The 18,460-nt window shown below is 52.7% G+C and overlaps 4 protein-coding genes across 6 annotated transcripts; 2 read left to right on the plus strand and 2 right to left on the minus strand.

Moving 5' to 3' along the window:
* Positions 1–4,315: 4,315 nt before the first annotated feature.
* AAFC00_002284 (uncharacterized protein) lies at positions 4,316–5,479 on the plus strand (the record flags this gene model as incomplete). Of its 2 annotated transcripts, XM_069341579.1 has the most annotated exons (2): positions 4,316–4,851; positions 5,077–5,479. In XM_069341579.1, 2 exons carry the CDS (start codon positions 4,316–4,318, stop codon positions 5,477–5,479), a joined length of 939 nt encoding a protein of 312 aa, XP_069201667.1. The 2 variants fall into 2 exon arrangements, with proteins under 2 accessions (XP_069201667.1, XP_069201666.1); XM_069341578.1 differs by having other exon boundaries at positions 4,316–5,479.
* Positions 5,480–8,304: 2,825 nt separating this feature from the next.
* AAFC00_002285 (uncharacterized protein) lies at positions 8,305–10,364 on the plus strand (the record flags this gene model as incomplete). Its single annotated transcript, XM_069341580.1, has 2 exons — positions 8,305–8,367; positions 8,436–10,364. 2 exons carry the CDS (start codon positions 8,305–8,307, stop codon positions 10,362–10,364), a joined length of 1,992 nt encoding a protein of 663 aa, XP_069201668.1.
* A 781-nt stretch (positions 10,365–11,145) lies between these two features.
* On the minus strand, positions 11,146–12,638 carry AAFC00_002286 (uncharacterized protein; the record flags this gene model as incomplete). Its single annotated transcript, XM_069341581.1, has 2 exons — positions 11,146–12,153; positions 12,312–12,638. 2 exons carry the CDS (start codon positions 12,636–12,638, stop codon positions 11,146–11,148), a joined length of 1,335 nt encoding a protein of 444 aa, XP_069201669.1.
* A 2,679-nt stretch (positions 12,639–15,317) lies between these two features.
* AAFC00_002287 (uncharacterized protein) lies at positions 15,318–18,374 on the minus strand (the record flags this gene model as incomplete). 2 transcript variants are annotated; one of them, XM_069341582.1, is made up of 1 exon in its annotated part: positions 15,318–18,374. In XM_069341582.1, the coding sequence occupies one exon, from the start codon at positions 18,372–18,374 to the stop codon at positions 15,318–15,320; it is 3,057 nt and encodes a 1,018-aa protein (XP_069201670.1). The 2 variants fall into 2 exon arrangements, with proteins under 2 accessions (XP_069201670.1, XP_069201671.1); XM_069341583.1 differs by having other exon boundaries at positions 15,318–18,314.
* Between the last annotated feature and the right edge of the window lie 86 nt (positions 18,375–18,460).

Consider the following 18,460-nt stretch of genomic DNA (forward strand, 5'->3'; position numbering starts at 1 on the left):
GTACCTGTCGCGGCACCTCTTGGCGTAGATTGACGAGGGATGCTCAGTGAGGTATCTATCTGAATGATGACTTCAATACAAGGTACGAGTACTTAATCTTCCGCCTTTCGGATGTCAAGGAAGCAGTAAGCCAACCGGGATGGCTCACGATGCTTGTAAAAGTCATGTCATGTAGATCGGCCCTGTCAGATTTGGTACTTCGTAGGGTAGGGTGAGGTACCTTTTGGCTTAGACATTCTGTCATTTGACGAGCAGAATCGGGACGCGATTGGTGAACCCTAACGCTAATCTGTCGATCATATATCCACCCTTTTCATGACATTTCCTGGATTATAATACAATGTTCAAAGATAAGCTAGGAGGCGAAAGAAAGACCAAAGAAAGTGTGAAGGCTTGCTCGTTCAGCAGACGCATACATGCAGCTGTCAAAAAATGCAGTCTTCCTTATGGGCTCGTGCCGGGCACACCGCATGCGCCACACCCGATATTGTACCTTCTGGTTGGGTCTTTCTTTACAACTTGGCCTGTCTACCACACACTTGTTCTCCAGAGACTGCAGAGGATGATCAAGCCACCTAGGCAAATATGTAGGGATATAACAAGAGTGGGTAACATATACTAAGGCATTGTTCTTTGTATGCTGTAAAGCCATTACTCGTACGTATAAAGATAAAGGTGGATGTTAGGTGGGGTACTAGCGAGTGAGGTACAGGTCGGGTTCTTCACTACAGGTACAAAGGATCAAAAGTGACGACTTTCCAAATTGACCATACTCCTGCAACTTACCTTATGGAAGCAAGTGGCTCGCTAGACGGTCGGCATTCGTGATGGCTACAGCAAGACCGAGCAGCTAATATTTGGAGCCTGATGATCATTGCATGATGGTCGGATGCAGTGCAAATCTGAATCCACATTTAATATATGCCCTGACAGCACCCGGGCGCAGGCGTCCTCACTATGGTTAAAAGAAACCTGCTTTCAGGCATTTGACGAGCTTACTGCGCCACCAGCGCCTGAATAGCACTATGAGTTCCCCACTAGTGTCGAAAGTAGTCGTCAGGAAGCAAGACGCGCATCACATTACGAGCAGTCGTTCGCTCGATCTGAAGCGCATACTTGTCGAGAGCTTTGCACCTCATCGATCATAGCATGGTGCGGTGGTGCGATGGTGACACAAGTTAATATTGACCGAGAAACCCACGGGCAGCCTGCAATCGCAACCGAGTCTATGAGCCAATGATAGCCAATGCCAAGTGAGACATTCTGGAGCAATCACAAGGCTCAATGGCAGCGGGCCGCGACGTTACGAAACTGCTTCGCGATCCACCCAATGTAGACATTCGACCATGGGACAGTATGTGTTATTCATCTTGCCCTTAGTAGTCGATTACTTTGAATCATGTGGGCTTGTCACTCTACTCCGATCGTTCTTGATCTGCTTCTGGTCATGTAATATCTGTTTCAAAAGTTGCTGGATGATTTGAGAATTGCTGCATGAGATAGTCGCTAAGTTTTGCTTGTTCAGGTCTAGCTGACCATGCCAGCCATGCACTGTCGTGGTCTTGCAGCATGCAAGCTTAGTCGGGACCGCAGATAGGTTTAGCCAGGACTCATATGTAACGGCGATCCCAGGTCCATCCTGGCTTTTTGTCATTGAGACGCGTCGATAACTATACGCATTGCGCATTGGCAGCGTCCGGAGACAAGTAGATTGGATGGGCAGAGAGACACAGGGAAGCTATGGGATGCGCTGTAACTAAACTATTATCGCGTCAAAGTCGAGCTACGGAAGCAAGAACTAAATCCTGCGCAAGAGGATAAGAGCCGAGCAAGGGGACGATGATGATGACAGTGGACAGTCATGATGATCAAGCTGCGGCGTGCTCTCTGAGCCAGATAAGATGACCCTGTCGTTCTCTGTACAGTAGACGAGCATTACGAATAATTGATACTGATTGACATGGACTAGATGCTGTGTCTCGGTGTGCCCGTAGCGTGGGCCCTGGGGATAATGAAAAGATATGCATTTGTGCAGGCGATCGCGATACTTGTCATAAACCGATCTTGATTCATATTGAGTAGAGACAGATGTAGCGATTGATTAACCGCAAAGGGCAATAACCAAAGGGTAAGGCTGGAAGAGGAATAGTGGAGTTGAGGACTAAGGCGCTAGGCAAGGTAGTATTACAAATTGGTGAAGACCATGATTGATCAACTATAACCGGATCCACGGCGAGAAGGTCTGGATTGCCCGCAAGCTGCAGGCGAGATCAAGCAAGTAGCATAGCGTACTGTACTCCGTAAAGTACAGTTATTCCTAGCGTTCTACCGGTTTGACGGATAAGACAATCGATGGTCCGAAGTAGGGCACAGGATAGACAAGTCTGAGGACTTCACAGCGAGTTTCTCCCTGCTTCGCCGTCACTAAAACTAAGATGGGGTTTAGGAGATGGTCGACCGAAGCGGAAATGCCCCTTCTCACGCCATGGCGCAGGCTAACGCGAGCGACTGTGCCACTGGTACGGAGCTTTACCAAGAAAATCATTACGATGCGTGATGGTCGACAGGCGGCTGCATGGCGGCTCTGAGGAAAGTGTAAGTTGAACAACATGGCATTCACACAGACAAGATCGAGGGACAGTAAAATGAAGTCCAGCAGCAGGTAGAGCTTATATCAATGTAAGATTAAACAAAACATGTCGACATGCAGAGCAGTTGTGAACGGTACGGGTAAGCGAAATAACAGGGAGGCATAACAGTTGACAGGGAGGAACGGTCACGATGCAAGGGGCAGACCATTTTCTGGCTCCGTAAACAAGGTTATTGCGGGCCACACCGAGGATGCGAGCAAATCTGGCGTGGTCGAGCGTCCGCGTCCGATCTTGATTGCGCGACATAGCCGGACAGGGGGGCTACACCAAGTCCGGGGCGCAGATCTCCACTCCCCTCTCATGCATGCCGCCAGCCCTTCGAATCGCGTATCAGCGCATGCTTCAGTAGCGCTCGTCATATCTACGCTCGGCGCATTCGTACTCGTACGACGGACTTTTGTGCAGAAAATGCGACGAATGGCATAAGCTCTGGTTGCCAGGCCATAAGCAGCACTCACCTGTTCCGATACCATGGTGATAATCATAAAAGGGCATAACTATTGTTGGCACTATTTGCGGTTTCACATAATTGCCAACGTCTCCCAAAAACTGTCGAACGGCGTGAGAAATGACGCGCTTTCCTTCCAGGCTCGGATCGGGCCCCGCTGCTTGCAACGGCCACAGGGAGGGGAGCGCAACGGCGTATGACCTGCAGTAGACTGAAAGTATGGCAGGACTATGGGCAGATTTAGTATGGGTAAGGCGCCGCGCGATGCGTTTTGGCGTGTGGTCCTTGGTAAAAAAAAGGATACACTTTGACAGGAAGAGGTAAGGGGCCACCGCCTGTCGCCGCATGTTTCCGAATGCTGGCAAGAAGGGGAGAGGGAGGGGGGCAAGGTCCCACCACGCGCCATACCGTCTTTGATACCCCTGCCGTGCATCACGTATCCGAAGATCTGGATAAGCTCTGACACTTCACATTAGTTTTTATCTGCCAAGGGCGAGTGGGTGTCATCGGCCAGTCTTGCTAGTCCTAGTTCTTCCTTCAACTCTCTCTGCCCTCTTGCCCTCTGGAACAAGTGAGCCTGGGTCTACGACTCTTTCGGACCGTTGCGCAATTGACTGTCTCCTGCTTTTGCTCAACGGGCGCCATCTTCTTTCGTAAGAGCTAACGTCTAAAGCCAGAACGCCGTTGCCCCTCATCCCACTATCTCTTCTGAGAAAAAGACTACCCCTCCGGCTGTTTAAGCGCATTGGAGTGTAACTGCTCGTGACGGATTGGGAAATACTTCTTGACCCCCGTTTCGAGATCGAGTCTGATACAAATACAACGATCTCCTCGCAACAACTGTCGTACAACATCCAAACCAGTTGTGCATCGGTTCAAAAACGACCTCGTTTGCCTGTCTCCGCTGTCTTACTACAACTCTCTTTTCCTCTCTATCTTCCTAGATCCTCTTACACAGTAGAAACATATAGTCCTTTTCCTCTCTCAAGCTTTGCATACCCGCTCGGTAAGTTCGCACCAACCATCTGAAGCCATTCACCACGTCACATGGTCTTTGAAATGCCCTTGCTGCTGCCCGCTGCCCACTTCCGACTTATTTTCTGTCATCGATTATAATCTTGTCTCCATCCGCCCATCGAAGTGCCAAAACCGTCTTTTCTAACGCTCTACAGCCTCATCCTCTCTTATTCTTCATCAACCACACTTTCTTGCAAAAATGCCCGCACACAAGAGAGGCCCTTGGTCTCAACAGGAGGACCACATCCTCATGAGTCTCGTCCACTCACAGGGCGCCCACAACTGGGTGCGCATCTCTAGCATGATGGGCACTCGTTCCCCCAAGCAGTGCCGAGAGCGTTACCACCAGAACCTCAAGCCTAACCTCAACCACGACCCCATCACACCCGAGGAGGGTGAGCTGATCGAGCAGATGGTCGCTGAGATGGGTAAGCGATGGGCTGAGATCGCCCGCCGCCTCCGTGGTCGCAGTGATAATGCCGTCAAGAACTGGTGGAACGGCGGCATGAACCGCCGCAGACGCAATGCCCAGAGACGCGCAGAGATGGAGACCAGATCGACACAGCAGATGCCCCAGGGCCAGCCCATGTCTCAACAGGGCCTTCCCGATGCTGCTTCCTACTACAACAGCGCGAGTCTCCAGCGACCGCAGTACTTTGACCAGCATGCGCTCCCTGCAATCTACCAGCAGCAAGCACACATGGCTCAGTATCAGCCTCAAAACCAATATCCTCAGTACGCGCACACCCTTGGCGTCCCTCAAATTGGTCGTACCCTGCGCAATGCTTCTTTCGAGAGTCCCCTCCCATCACCTGGCGCCTATTCAGACGTCGCTCCCTCTCTGGTTTCTGACCACTCCTCTTATTCCACTCGCTCTCCTCATCATGGCACTTCACCCGTTGAGCTTCCTCCACTTGCACAGGATGTTCGCTTCGGCGCTGACGACCGTCGTCCATCCAGCTCCTACATGACCGCAAACCAACGCCTTGCCGTCCCCGGATCAGTAGTCCACCACCAGCACGAGAACTACATTCCCATGCGCATGAGCCAGTCCGATGACGGTTCCAAGCGATCTCACATGATGGCTCAGGGTTATCACTCTCAAGCGGCTATGATGTACCGTCAGCCCCAAGACTATCCTCAGATGCAATATGCTCAGCCATCCGCTCTTCCCTTTGTCCACCAACAGCTTGCCCCTCAGCAACACATGTACGCACACTCGATGGCAGGGGCACAGCCCTCGATTCAGATTCCAAGCATGCCCTCAGCGGCACCCCTCGACCCTGAGCTACATGACTCTCCTCAACAGGAGAACGACTCTCCCAAGGAGAAGATGAGTCTCTCAACGATCGTGTCACGGTAGATACAGGCTATCGATTCAACAACGACAGGAACATGATATGTATGATGCATGAGGCGTAATGGGCTGGGACTATTTTCTCTTTCTTTATATTCTAATAATTTCACTTGACCGCGCTCAGCTGCGTAGGAAACATAGACTGCCATTTGGCGGTCATGTGCATTGTACAAGTACACTTTGGCACGAAAGGTGGAATGATTTGACTGTGGTATATCCATCTTCTTTCCTTGGTTTTTGGGAGGGGGTCTTCTATCGTTACAATACCCAATTTTCACACTTTTTACAATACAATATTATCACTTCTATACTTCAAACCATCTTCCATTTTTATTGTTGTTTGTGACTTTGTGACTTGCCCTCAAATATGTTGAAGATACTGATGGACTTGGCAAAATGACTGTCTTCCATGCTCGCACACTCGACGAACTACCAGGTCTAGTTGTCCACATGTTGGGCATTACTTGGATGCCCGATCATTCCCCTTTGGCTCTCACTTGGACTCCACATTTGGACAACCGTCGCTCATTCTCGCCTCCCATGTGACTTGGGATCGTACGTACGAGAGAGATAGACAAAGATACAAGGACAAATCGAGCTTTCGAGTCTCGTCACATACACCTCATAATGAAGATCCTACACATATCTGCTGTCTACCGTTCGTGTTTCGCCACCACTTCTCCACTCTTCTACAACTTCCATCCACCCGTTTCCCTTGCCCGTTCCGAGTTTGTTGTACTGTTTACTGTTGACAGGAACTGTTTACATGTTTCTTGTTGATGTTTGATGTTTGTGATGTTTTTAATGTTATGATGTTGATGACTGTTGGACGGCCAGATTACACCATCGTTCATAACATCCCAAACCATATGAGCGAACAACACAACGGCTGTGGGACCTGAACAGCGGACGTTTTGTAGCTTCCTGGCGTTCACAATTTCATAGACTTCATTGATTTTCCACGCTTGGTATCTTCTTTTCTGTGTGCGCAGCTGAGTAGTGAAAAGTAAGATTACGACTTACGCTGTAACATCGACGTTCGCCACTTGAGGGGACTTCATCGTCACTTGACGGATGTACCTTGCAGGGAAGGGCAGGTGACTGTTGCGAAAACGCAGGACAGTTGGCAGATTGCAGTCGTTGGCAGATTGAACAGGGAAAACTGTACATTCAAAGCTGCCGAGCGTCCAATGCCGTTTTCCCGCTCGCGTCGTAGAAGGATAATGGTGGAAAAAAGCATGCAGGAACAAAAGGGGGTGAGTTCTACAGGCCCAAGCATAGGAGGGAAGGTTGTTCCTTTCAGCGTAAAGTTTCTCTCTTCTATGAGAATCATGGCAAAAGGTCAAAGGTAGAGAGTCAGAACAAAAATGCAGGGCAGGGGGTTGGCTCCTAGTTTGAACAGGCGCGAAGTGCAGTGACCCTACGCCCTCCACGGCCGTAATGACCCTTGAGGTTCTGACTGAATCTCGTAATTCCCTCCCCGTCCCCCGTCGCTCAGCTTACCTCAATGTAGATCGCTGTCACTTGTATCATCTTTCGTACTTGTGGAGACATCAGACACGCGATTGGACTGTACATGAAGTTCGGGAAAGCCGATCCCATGCGCGTTTCCCAAAGGATACGCGTCTCGGCGACTTCTCGCAAGATCATCCATGTGTTATTCCCACTGTACAAGTACTGTACATCAACCGCAACTCTGTACATTGATGGAGCGGCTCGGCAATAGGACTGCTAAAAGTCCGCGATTCAGACTGCGTGAGTAAGGCAAGTACTTGACCGGTCAAGGACACGCGATGGCTCGCCGGCGGGAGTGTCCGCCACCGCCAGGGGCTCAATCCTGCAAGACGCAAGTGCACTTGAGCACGCACTGTGATGCTCAGAACGTGGCAGGGGAAGGTGACACTACTGGCCTGAGCATTTGATTGACAGACGCGGAGAGAAAGCGGCCATATCTGGTTCGGCGATGGGGCCCAAGAGACAGTGCCCGAGGGCGGGCCCTTTGATAGGCTTTCTATAGACGAGAATCGACTTACAGTAGGTGGCGTCTAATGGATGCTAGCCCGTGGACTTTCACGCACATCAATTCTCCGTGGAGGTTCACTTGTGCATCGCGCTAATGTTCAGCATAAAAGAAATGGTCCGTGACTTGTGACAGTGGGATAGGGAGCAGTACTCTTCGAGATCAAAGTCAATCGCTTCTAGGGTTGACGTTTAAACCAACAGGTCGGGCTCAGGCCTGGTCAACGGCATTGCAGGACGCAGAAAAGGAGGAGCTCCGAATCCTCGAAACGCCTTTGCATACTCATGCCTCCTTTCGCTGGCCACAGCGGCAGGCGTAACCGGGGCTTGCTTGTTCCTCCAGGTGCATTTTTTACATTGCGGCGCAGAGCATGCAAGTTTCCGCCAGCCCTTGCACTTTCCTTGGCTAGCTTGAATGAGGTGAGCAGAAGCGACCCTGACGACTGTACTGCTGCTTTGAATTTGGTTAACTAGCGTCCTGTCCAACCCAATTTGACCGAAGTGTTATTGTGTGTTCGTCTAGCTACGGACACAAGAGCGGCGCGACATACGGTCAAAACTAGGTAGGCAGTGATCTGCCTGCAATGTCGATCGTCCGCGACGTTGTGCCTCGGATGGCTTGCCGATTGGTCGGACAGCGCAGGACCCCGATACAGCTTACTGATTCTATGTGCCACACTGCGGTGGGTGGATAACAACATCATCAGAAACCTGTTCGCCAGAGAGCGATTCCAACAAACCACAAGACAAGGAATAATATATTCCGACAATCTATCGCATGGCCACATGACCCAGTTCGAGGAGCCGAAGGAATGTCTAGGTACAATCCGGACACTTCCGCCACCGTGATAGGCCGCCTGTCGAGTGCGCAACTAGTATGTAGGATGGAAGGAACGAGGCAGCAATATGGGTTCTCACAATCCGAATCTGACCATCGTTTTAGTCGCAGCGAGATGTCGGTCTAAGAGTGCCCATCAACTTTGTGACCAACCCAGGTGTAGAATTGAGTGCTGCATGCTTCTCGGACAACCGCTTCGAAGCCACGCGCGCAGAAAAATGCCTGTCAAACTTGCTCGCCATTGGATTCCATAGATTTGTCATAGACTTGTACTGGGACACCAGTAGATCGACATGGAGTTTGTGTCCGGCAGAGCTCGAAATACAGACAACAGACCTGAGCTCTACAGCTGAAGTGCAAGCAACGACGAGCGCGCCAGCTAGCTTGACTCTGGCAAGCTTCGCAATCTCGACTAACGATGATCGAGTATCTCTTGCTTTGAGTGCAAGGTCGCATGAGCCACCTACGACGACAGGTGGCTTTGAAGCGCGACAGGCAGAAGCGAGCTCTACGGCCACGGCCAGTGATGCTAGTGCGACACAAATTGAAACTCAGGCAACTGGCTCAACGAATACGTTTGCGACATCTGTAGGTAGCGACATTGTGTCCGGCGTGCCGACTCCGCTCTCCAATAGTGCCGGAAACCTGTATCAAGTAGGTCCCTATGTCTGCGACGCGACTTTCGGTCTCGAGGCCCTGCATGAAGTTGTAGCTGGCCATCTCAAGGCTACGGAGAATAGCCTCAATGCCACCTTGAAGTACCTCATCTACAATTTACATGTAGCAGGTGCATCTGATGGTGACTCTCCTACTCCACAAGGCACTTCATTACCGCAAGCTGGCGACTATGTCAGCGAGCTGCTCAACTCGAGCCTTTCTGCCTACATCTACACTCCTGCAGCACTTCAGACTCAGCGAGCGAACCTCAACTCGTCATGGTTCACAGTGCCTTTCGAGTGGCGTCCGCTGACACAGTACTATGACATGAAAGCTCGCCCCGACGGCATTCTTTCGACCAACGACGGGTGGCCCAGCGAGAGCTTCGTCGAGCTTCTGAGAGCATTGCGGCTTCTCGCAGGGTTTGGAACCATTGATGCTCAGATAGCTGGGTACAATTTCACAGCAGATGCCGACACAATTTTTCCAGCCGGATATCTATCAAACAACATCAACGCGACTTATTCATCCACAGATCTAGCTGCAGAACCCGAGTGCATCTTCAAATCCAACATAACCAGCCTTTCCGAGGTCAACTCATCATGGGCGATAACAAACAACACAGGCACGAGTCCGCAAGACATATACTCTCTGTCTTTACAAGCAGGGAACCTAACCTCATGCGGGATCTCGCCCTTACTCACATCAACCACAACGTCAACCGCAGACACAGACATCGCGCCATGGACAGCCTATCTAAACCAACTGATCTGGTCCTGGGCGCTCAACGAACCGCGCGACTCGAACAGCCTAGGCTCAGACGCCGACCACAGCAACAGCCACTGCGCAGCACTGAACCTCAGCAACGGAGGGCGCTGGCAAATCGCCGACTGCTCAGACAGCCACTACGGAGCGTGCCGCATCGCCGACTCGCCCTACAACTGGACCTTCACGTCTCAAAGCGGGCGGTACGACACCATGCCCTCGGCCTGCTCGAACACGGCCCCCGACGACTCTTCGTCCTCAGACTACGACTTCTCGGTCCCGCGCACCCCGCTTGAGAACTCGTACCTGCGCCAGGCCATCACGGCGCACCTCGACACCTCCGACGACGACTCGCGCCTGTTCTGGATCAATCTCAATGACGTCGATGAGCGCGGGTGCTGGGTCACGGGGGTCAATGCCACTTGTCCGTATGTCGAGCAGAACGCGTCGGATCCGACGAAACATGTTGTCGTACCTACGGTTGCGGCGGTTATTATCTTCGTCATCGCGATCGTCATCGTTTTTGTCAAGTGTGCCGGTAATCGGCGTGTGGCGCGTAAGAGGAAGAGGAGGGGGGACGGGGGGTGGGAGTATGAGGGCGTGCCTTCTTGATTATCTCCTATCGCTTTGCCGTTCCCTCTCTCTCTATCAACGAGCGAGTGAAATGAAGTCGACGCTCGTCTGTTTGGAAGATTCAATGGATTTTTCGATACCAATACAACAATGATATTCCGATCCCCGCTACATGCATCGTTTCTTGCTCAAGTTCAGGCTCCCACTCTCTCTCGTATCTTCGGAAGCGAATGCTGACTGAGCGCTTGGAGAATCACGGACGGTGTTTTCACAGATGCATGACCCATGATAAGGTTATGTTGGTCATCATGTCTGGCATGGCCATTTCCTTCTTCGTGTATATTCTACTTGATCGTTCTCGTGCATATAGATAGATTTACGTGTCTGTCTGTATATACAGATATATCTACTTATATACATATCTATGTACAGTATGTAACGTCGAGTGATGTTTATGTACATTTATAATCTCGAGTGACACATCTACAATCTCGAGTGTTCATCGAAGCCACGTTGTTCCTTGTCGCTATCTCTTGTCGAGCTCTGAACCACTTCGTCGCCCGCCACTATCTGCTTGATCGTCAGACCGCGTCCTTCGTCGTCGTCGTCTCTCGAGAAATGATCAAATCATGTCATCCTGTCGCTTTGTCTTATCTGTCGTCTGGCCACTTCATCGCCTTCGCCGTCTGAACAATCGATTCCTCGACTCCACTGTACTCAAGAAGGCCTACTGTTAGACCTGCTACACCACCACCGCCACCAAAACGATTGCTACAACACGAATCCATAAAGAGAGAGAGAGAGAAACCTCGAAAAAAGATCACCGATGCAAAAGCCCATAAACCTCCTCAGCAATAGCCAAACTACTCGTCAGCCCCGGACTCTCAATACCCAACAGATTAACAAACCCCTCGAACCCCTTTTCCTGCACAACGTAAAAGTCCTGGAAGCCCTTGCCGGCAGACACGGCGCCCAACCTGCCCAGTTTGGGCCTGATGCCGGCGTAATCCGCCGCCACGGCCGTCGTGTCGACGTCTGGGAGGTAGGTTCTTATCTCGGCGAGTGCGGCTTCGAAGCGCGCGGGGTTCGGAGAGGGCGCCAGGTCCGTCGGTGAGTCGACCCATTCGACGTCTGGGCCGAAGCGCACGCGGCCCGCCATGTCGAGGGTGAGATGGGTTCCTAGACCGCCGTGGCCGGGGACGGGGGCCGGGTAGATGAGGGTCGAGGGTTTGGGGTGGGACTTGGAGTAGGAGAAGTAGGAGCCTTTGGCGTAGTAGGCTGTTCGGTGACGGTGCGGGGGCATGATCATGTTGTTGACGGCGACTGCGTATAGCCCCGCGCTGTTGATTAGTGTTGAGGCTGTGATGTAGCTTGAGTCTTCTGGGGTCGTTTGGTCCGGTGGCGAGGTGTAGATTTTCCAGTGGGGGGAGGCTGGGGTTGGGGGGTCGATTCGCGTCACGGGACTCGCGAGCGCGGTGTCGCCGCCTGCTTCCTCGAACAGGCCGTGTAGGGCCTGCATGTACGCATGGCTGTCGACGATGCCTGTCGAGGGGCTCTCGAGGACGCCGGCTTCACATCGCACGTCGGGCTCTCTGCGGCGGGCTTCTCCCTTGGTCAGCCACTGGATGGGGATATCCATTGTTTTGGCAAAGTCGTAGACTTTCTGCAGAGCGTCGAGTTGCGCTTGGTCTTGCCCCACTATCCATTTCCCACAATTCATGTGTGGCACGTTGTGGGCTTTGCAGAAGTCGTACATCATTTCTTTGCCTCTGAGACATAGTTTTGTCTTTAGTGAGTCGGGCCCGTAGTAGAGACCCGCATGGATGACCTGCTTTGCTGTTAGTTATTCAGTCACTTCATTGAGAGGCGCGAAGTGGCTTTTGTCTTTATGTGTAATGTTGCACATGGAGAGCATGACAATCGATGGATGCATTGAAAGACTGCCTCACGGGTGACAGCTAGACAAGTGCAATATCAAGAAGATACCTCTGAATTCCTCGAACTCGTCTCAGTGCCCACAGCACCATGTTTCTCAATGAGAACAGTGCTGGCACCATCACCACCATTGTGCATCTGCAGTCTGCGCGCAATGGCCAATCCGACCGCACCACCTCCAATGACGGCATGAGTGAAGTCGGCATTGGTCCGCACAACAGAGTGGCTGGACAGTCTTCGATGCTTTGGGGCTGTGGCGGCGGTGTGGGGATTGATCAGACAATAATGTGGACTCGGTCGTCGTCGTACGAGCAGGTGGTGTGGTATACGGGCCTCCGCCGCCGCTATATTGGGCAGATAAGCTTTGAGATGAGACATTGTTCGTACTTTGTTTGCGGCGGCGCGCAACGATGAGAAGGCTATGTATAGATGTTGACAGAAGGAAAGAAAGACAAGATTGACGACGTCCGAGACGTTTCTGCGTCGTGCGCCTCTATATTGTGTTGGGTGTGTTTCGAAGTCGCACTATATGAAGGTTAAGTGGTTGTGGTGATGATGGCAGCATGTTCGACTCGAGTAAGTCGACGCGAGGATTCGAGGGCGCTCGGCTGGATGCGCCAGTGTCTGTGAAGTTATACGAGGATTACGATAACAATAGATGTGTGAGAGTATCGTGCAGAAGAGACAGGATATCGAGTGTCACAGCAAGTATTGCGGAGTGGTTCCGTCCAAGTCACTGAATACGGTACGGACTGTACGAGCCATGTTTCATGCAGCAAGGTACTGTACCAGCTCACAGGACCCAAGGATCTCGACTCGACGCGTGAGAGTGCTTTTATATTGCTTCATTGGAGATCACCTCGAATCGCATTACAGTACATTTACTTCATCCGACTTGTACGAGTACAAGTATCTTCTGCTTCATCTGCCTGTGACGAAGATTATGCTGGCCTGAGTGCCTCAGCTGCAGTAGTGTGGCATCTCCGTTGAGCCGACGAAGCGTTCTTACTATAGTGCAGTACAACAATAAGCTACTTATATGTTGCTATGCCTTCCGAACCACGCGGACTCAAGACATGATCGAGGAGGACAAACTAGAGTCATCTCCCTTCTGTTTGACAGCAACGGGACTTGGTCGAGCTACATATGTTGGTTGCAACCATGGAGCAGGTAAGATGTGTACTGTAGCTCAAGGTACTGTAAGATGCAGTATAAAGGCGAGCTCGGACCATACGGACAGCAGTGCGGAGGGGTCGAGCAAGGCAGAGAAAGATGGGATACAGAACAAGAATCAGTCAAGCATCCAACTTGTCGATGGTGTGTGCGACAGTAATGCAGCATCTTTGTCTCTTTTCTCTGTCTCCGTTCCTGACATGCCATCGGCGAATTTCCTTTGAATAAGGCAAAGCGGGGAGAACGTCTCGAAAAGTACACAACGTCAGCTTAACTAGACGAAGCAAAGAAGAAACCGTCATAGCAACGCAACAATAAGACCGACCCATTTCTTTCTCACTTGCACTTCAACCATCAAAACACAACAACAAAGGAAATAAAAATGGCGTCAAACCCAACCCTAACACAAGTGATAACCTCAGCCAACCAGCCGGACTTTGGCTTCCTGGTGATCAGAACAGGCGGGTACGGCGAGAAAGACTCTGAAGAGCAATGGGAGCTATGGGCGGACGAGTTCAGCAACATTGTTGAAAAGTCCGTCCTGGACTGCTCTTCTTTTTCTTCATCAGCGACTGACAACGACATGATCAACAAACTCATGATCCCCATGATCGACGACCCGGAGCTCGACGGCGTCGACTACAAAGGCGTACGAAGCTTCTACGACGACTGTGGAGAAAACGACATGGTGCCGCCGGGCGTCGATGTGGGTTTCTGTCTCGCCGTCGACAGGGAAGCCATGGACTCGTTGTTGCGTCCTGCTGCAGAAGACAACAACAACAACAACAACAACAAGGAGCCGTGGGTCTGGGCCGTCGACACGGACTTCGAGGACGATGCAGAATCAGCAGAAGCAGCAGAAACGAAAGACTCATCGTACCCGGGCTACTTCCGCGTCGCCATCTCGACGCTGATGACAGAGTTCTACCCGGCTGTCGCGCAGATGATGCTAGACGATCAGAGCGTCGAGGACAACGAACAACAACAACAACAACAACAACAGGTGACGCTGCTGAAGAAGACGAAGCTGTGGCAGGATGCCTCGCCCGTGTGGAAGAGTCGGCGCGCTGTGGCCTGAAGGAAGGGGTTTTTTTTTCCGAAGTGCTCTAGCAAAGACATGAATCGACCACGAAGAGCATTGAGAATGCGAGATCGACGACGACGACGACGACGACGACGACGACTATGGATGAATGAATGTCGCACTTGCTCAATCTCGTCGACGGACCTCCCAGCTTCCCTCAGCTGTTGTTCTTCTCAGCCTGAGGTCAAAGATCGACCATCGATCAGAGATTTGGGTGGATGTTTTCAAGACGAAAAAAACGAGAGAGCCGACACGGCACGACTGCTCAGACTCGACTTCGCGACTCCGCGGCCTTGATCTGTATGCCCCATTCATCCATCTAACCCCCGACAATCATATTGTTCACTCGGACCTCGACACAATATTCTCCATTTCGATGTTGTCTCCGCCGATGCACCGTTCTTGGACGATTTACGTTGTTCTTTCCTCGAATGATGGATGCACGATTGAGCGCGCGAGGGACAGAGTCGGTGAGTCGAGGTCTTGATACGGAAGACAGAGGGTCAGTGAGGCAGCAAAGAGAGTGACTCGGCGAGGAGAGGAGCAGATGAGAGAGAGAAGAGGCCATTATTTCAATCTGAGCAGCACAAGCAGCAACGTAGAGACGGGAAATGTAATGATAGTCGCATCATCTTCTACATGTGATTAGACTTGGATAAGCTAGAGTAATCGAGATGGAGCGTGAAGAAGCGCATCTAGTGGCGTTTTCGTCATTTTGTATGTCTAACCATATACACGACCTACTTGCATCCAACCCACCCCACTCCGCAGACCTCGACATGAAAGAAAAAGAAAATCCACTACGAACAAGAAAAGCCCCTCATCAACTCGGCAAGACTGACGGGTTTGCGCACGGCATTACTGAAGCCTTCGTGGAACGTGATCCATATCCTGCCCTCGTTGCCGTTCTCCTCTTCTTCTTGTCTTTTTCTTGTCTTCTTCTTCTTGCTAGCTCCGCTTTCCCGATCTGTGCCTTCTGCTCCTGCGTCCTCTTCATTCTGATCCACTGACATCGTCGGAGCGGCGATGACGCGGCCGAAGAAGTCTCGTTTGAGTTTCTTTGCTTTCTTCGTGCCGTCGTTCAAGTCGGGGAGGATCGGCAGAGTCTCGGAACCATCACCACCATCCTCGTCGTCGCCGAGAGAGAAAAGCCCGCCTCGGTTCTTCCTCTGCACCTCTGCTATCCTCTTTTCTTCTCGGCTCAGTTCCTGCTCGAGCACCTGCCGCACGGCGAACCGCACAGTCTCCTTGCTGGACGTCGACGAAGACGACAAAAGAGTCCCATACGACGTCGCTTCGTCCAAGGCGGGCTCCATGCGGTAAATCCACCCGCCGTGCTGAGCGGGGCCTGCCGACGACAAAGAAACGTCATACCCGACTCTGGAGCGTTCGAAGCGCACGCCTGAAGCCAGCATTGCGTTGACTGCGCGTGACACGAGGGCTTTCTCGCTCGCTTTGCGCACCGAGGCTGTCGCTCTGTCGGACCCGGAGCCGCCGACCAGGACGGGAGAAATGTTGGGGGACAGCAGTCGAGCCAGGTATGGGATGAATTCGATGGCGAGGTCGGTGGGCGAGGGGTACATTCGAGTCAATGGCAGTGCCAGACTTGACCGTAGAGACTCGAGCAGCGCAGTAGTCTGCTTTTGTGCCTCGTGGGCTTGATATGACGCTTGTGGTCCCGAAAACGGCAGCGGTTCCGAGTCTTCGTCTGCGTCTTCGCCGTCTTTGCTGTAGCTTGCACCCATGGCGAAACGAGACTGAGTGGGCGTGGCGAAGAGATTGTGAAAGGCGAGAATGGGCGATGAGAGATAAGGTGCCAGTTCCCATTCTGTGTTTCCAAAGACTCTCGACGACAATGTGTCGCCGAAGTGTAACCACTCGTAAGCCTGTCCGGGTTTCGACAAGAACGTGTCATCTTGAAAGGGTCGGGAGGGATAGGCCGTGAAGCAATCCGTCATGATGCGATCCGAGGACTCTGATGTGCTGATCATTCCTGCCAGTCTGGCCATTGTCTGGCGTTTCTGTGCTTCTGCAACACCCTTGACGCCAGATATCGAAGCGGCAATGGTGGGATTCGGCGCAGTCAAGGCGGCTTTGGCGAAGCCTGCTCCTTGCTGGAAAACACGTTCGACGACTTCCTTGGGACCGCCGCGACCGAGACCTCTTGCGGAACCGCCTCCGTGGGCCAGGTCTGCCAGGACGGTCTGTTCGATCCACCGACGGGTCAGGCGCTGCATCGAGTTCGCTGTGGGGTCAGCGGTGGCTTTCAACTTGCCAGCGACCCATTCGGCGACTACCAGGATGCCTCTGATGTCTCCCTCGCTGGTGCTGCTGCTGCTGCCGGCGCCGCCCTCTTTCCTGCTGGTGATCCCCCAGGCGGCTTCACACAGTCTGCGGACACCGTCGGTGTCGAAAGGGATGCGCTCCTTGTCGAAGATGGCCTGCATGCGTGCGATGACGTTGCTGATGGCCGGCTTCCTCACATGTATGATCTCGGCGATTGTACTCTGTCGGAGAGGGCGAAGCGCGGGATGGTAGACGTCGTTGCAGATCAGGATGAGCGGGCGCAGGAGGCGGAAATCATCTCCCTTTTTGGTTTTCTTGTTGGTCTGTTGCTGAGAAGGCAGGTCGGAGCAGTTGCGCTGGTCGAGATGGACAAGGTCCACAAGTGCCTTGATGAAGCCGCCTTCACCACCGCCGCCGCCGCCGCCGCCACCGCCAGAACTTCCACCCACGACGCCATCGACCTCGTCGACAATGACACAGACAGGTCGGGCGGCTCTGGTGACATTTCCGGTGGCCGACTTGCAGTCGAAGCCGTTCTTGACGTTTTCTGTACCCGCCATGTCTCTGATGCGACCCCTGACAACGTTGCTGCTGCGCTCGTCACTGGCGTTGATTTCCTGGACTTCGTAGCCCGCCTGACGAGCGCAGACGTGGGCCAGGGTCGTCTTGCCCAGACCAGGAGGGCCGGTCAGCAGAAGAAGCTTTCTGCGAGGACGCTCTTCCGCAGCCTGACGATCTTTGTTCTTCTTCGACTTTGGTCTGGCGGACCCGGGAAAGACAATGTCGTCCCAGCGCTTGAGCCAATGCATGACGGACCTGTGCGTCCTGTCGTCTCCGACCAGATCGGTGAACTTGCGGGCACGGTACTTCTCCGTCCACATCAGCGTCCTGCGTTGCCGTTGCCCAGGGGCAGGGAGTTCGACAGAGGGTAACGCTGCTTGCTGTCTCGAGGGTCTCTGGGCAGCGTCAATCTGGGATTCTGCTCTGGCCTCGTTGATCAGATTGTGAATGTCTATGCCGTAGTAGCTCCTCTGGGCTCTGCCGGCGACGACTGTCGAACGAGCGGCGATTGTCTGCTCGTAAGAGAGAGACTCGGTGGGTTGTGCATGTGTCAGGGGATATGTCTTGCCGGAGTTTGTCCTGACGGTGACTCGAGGGGCGTTTGAGGTGGTTGTTGTTGTTGTTGTTGTTGTTGTAGTAGTAGCAGCAAAAGGAGAGGATTGACGAGGTAGAGCGGTTGTGGGCAGAGGTTGAGCGAAGATGGATGGACCCAGGGCAGGAGGTTGCCGAGTTGTGGGTTGTTTGAGCGCCTCGTAGTGCTCCTGCTCTCTCATCGCCTGCTCGGCCTCGTCGTCAGAATCGTGCGCGTCCGAGAGCTCGAGGAAGGCGCTGGCGTGGGGAGCGGCATTGGGAGCGATCTGGCGCAAGGGAGAGGTGACTCGGTCGTGTGGGTGAGGTGCAGAAGAGGAGGGCGGGTAGGCTGGAGGAGAGGAGACGAAGGGCACTGGCATCATGGATTCGTCTTCTTGTTTCCTGACGGGTTGGCTGGAAGGCAGGACTGTGCTTGGCATCAGTTCTCTGCTATACAGCTACACAACGAAGATGCAAGTGGCGCTTCTTGTGTGCTGCGGTCTCTGCTTCCTGTTGGTGGAAGGCG

The sequence above is a fragment of the Neodothiora populina genome (assembly GCF_041146345.1).
Source record: "Neodothiora populina strain CPC 39397 chromosome Unknown canker_contig_14, whole genome shotgun sequence".
NCBI lineage: Eukaryota > Fungi > Ascomycota > Dothideomycetes > Dothideales > Dothioraceae > Neodothiora > Neodothiora populina.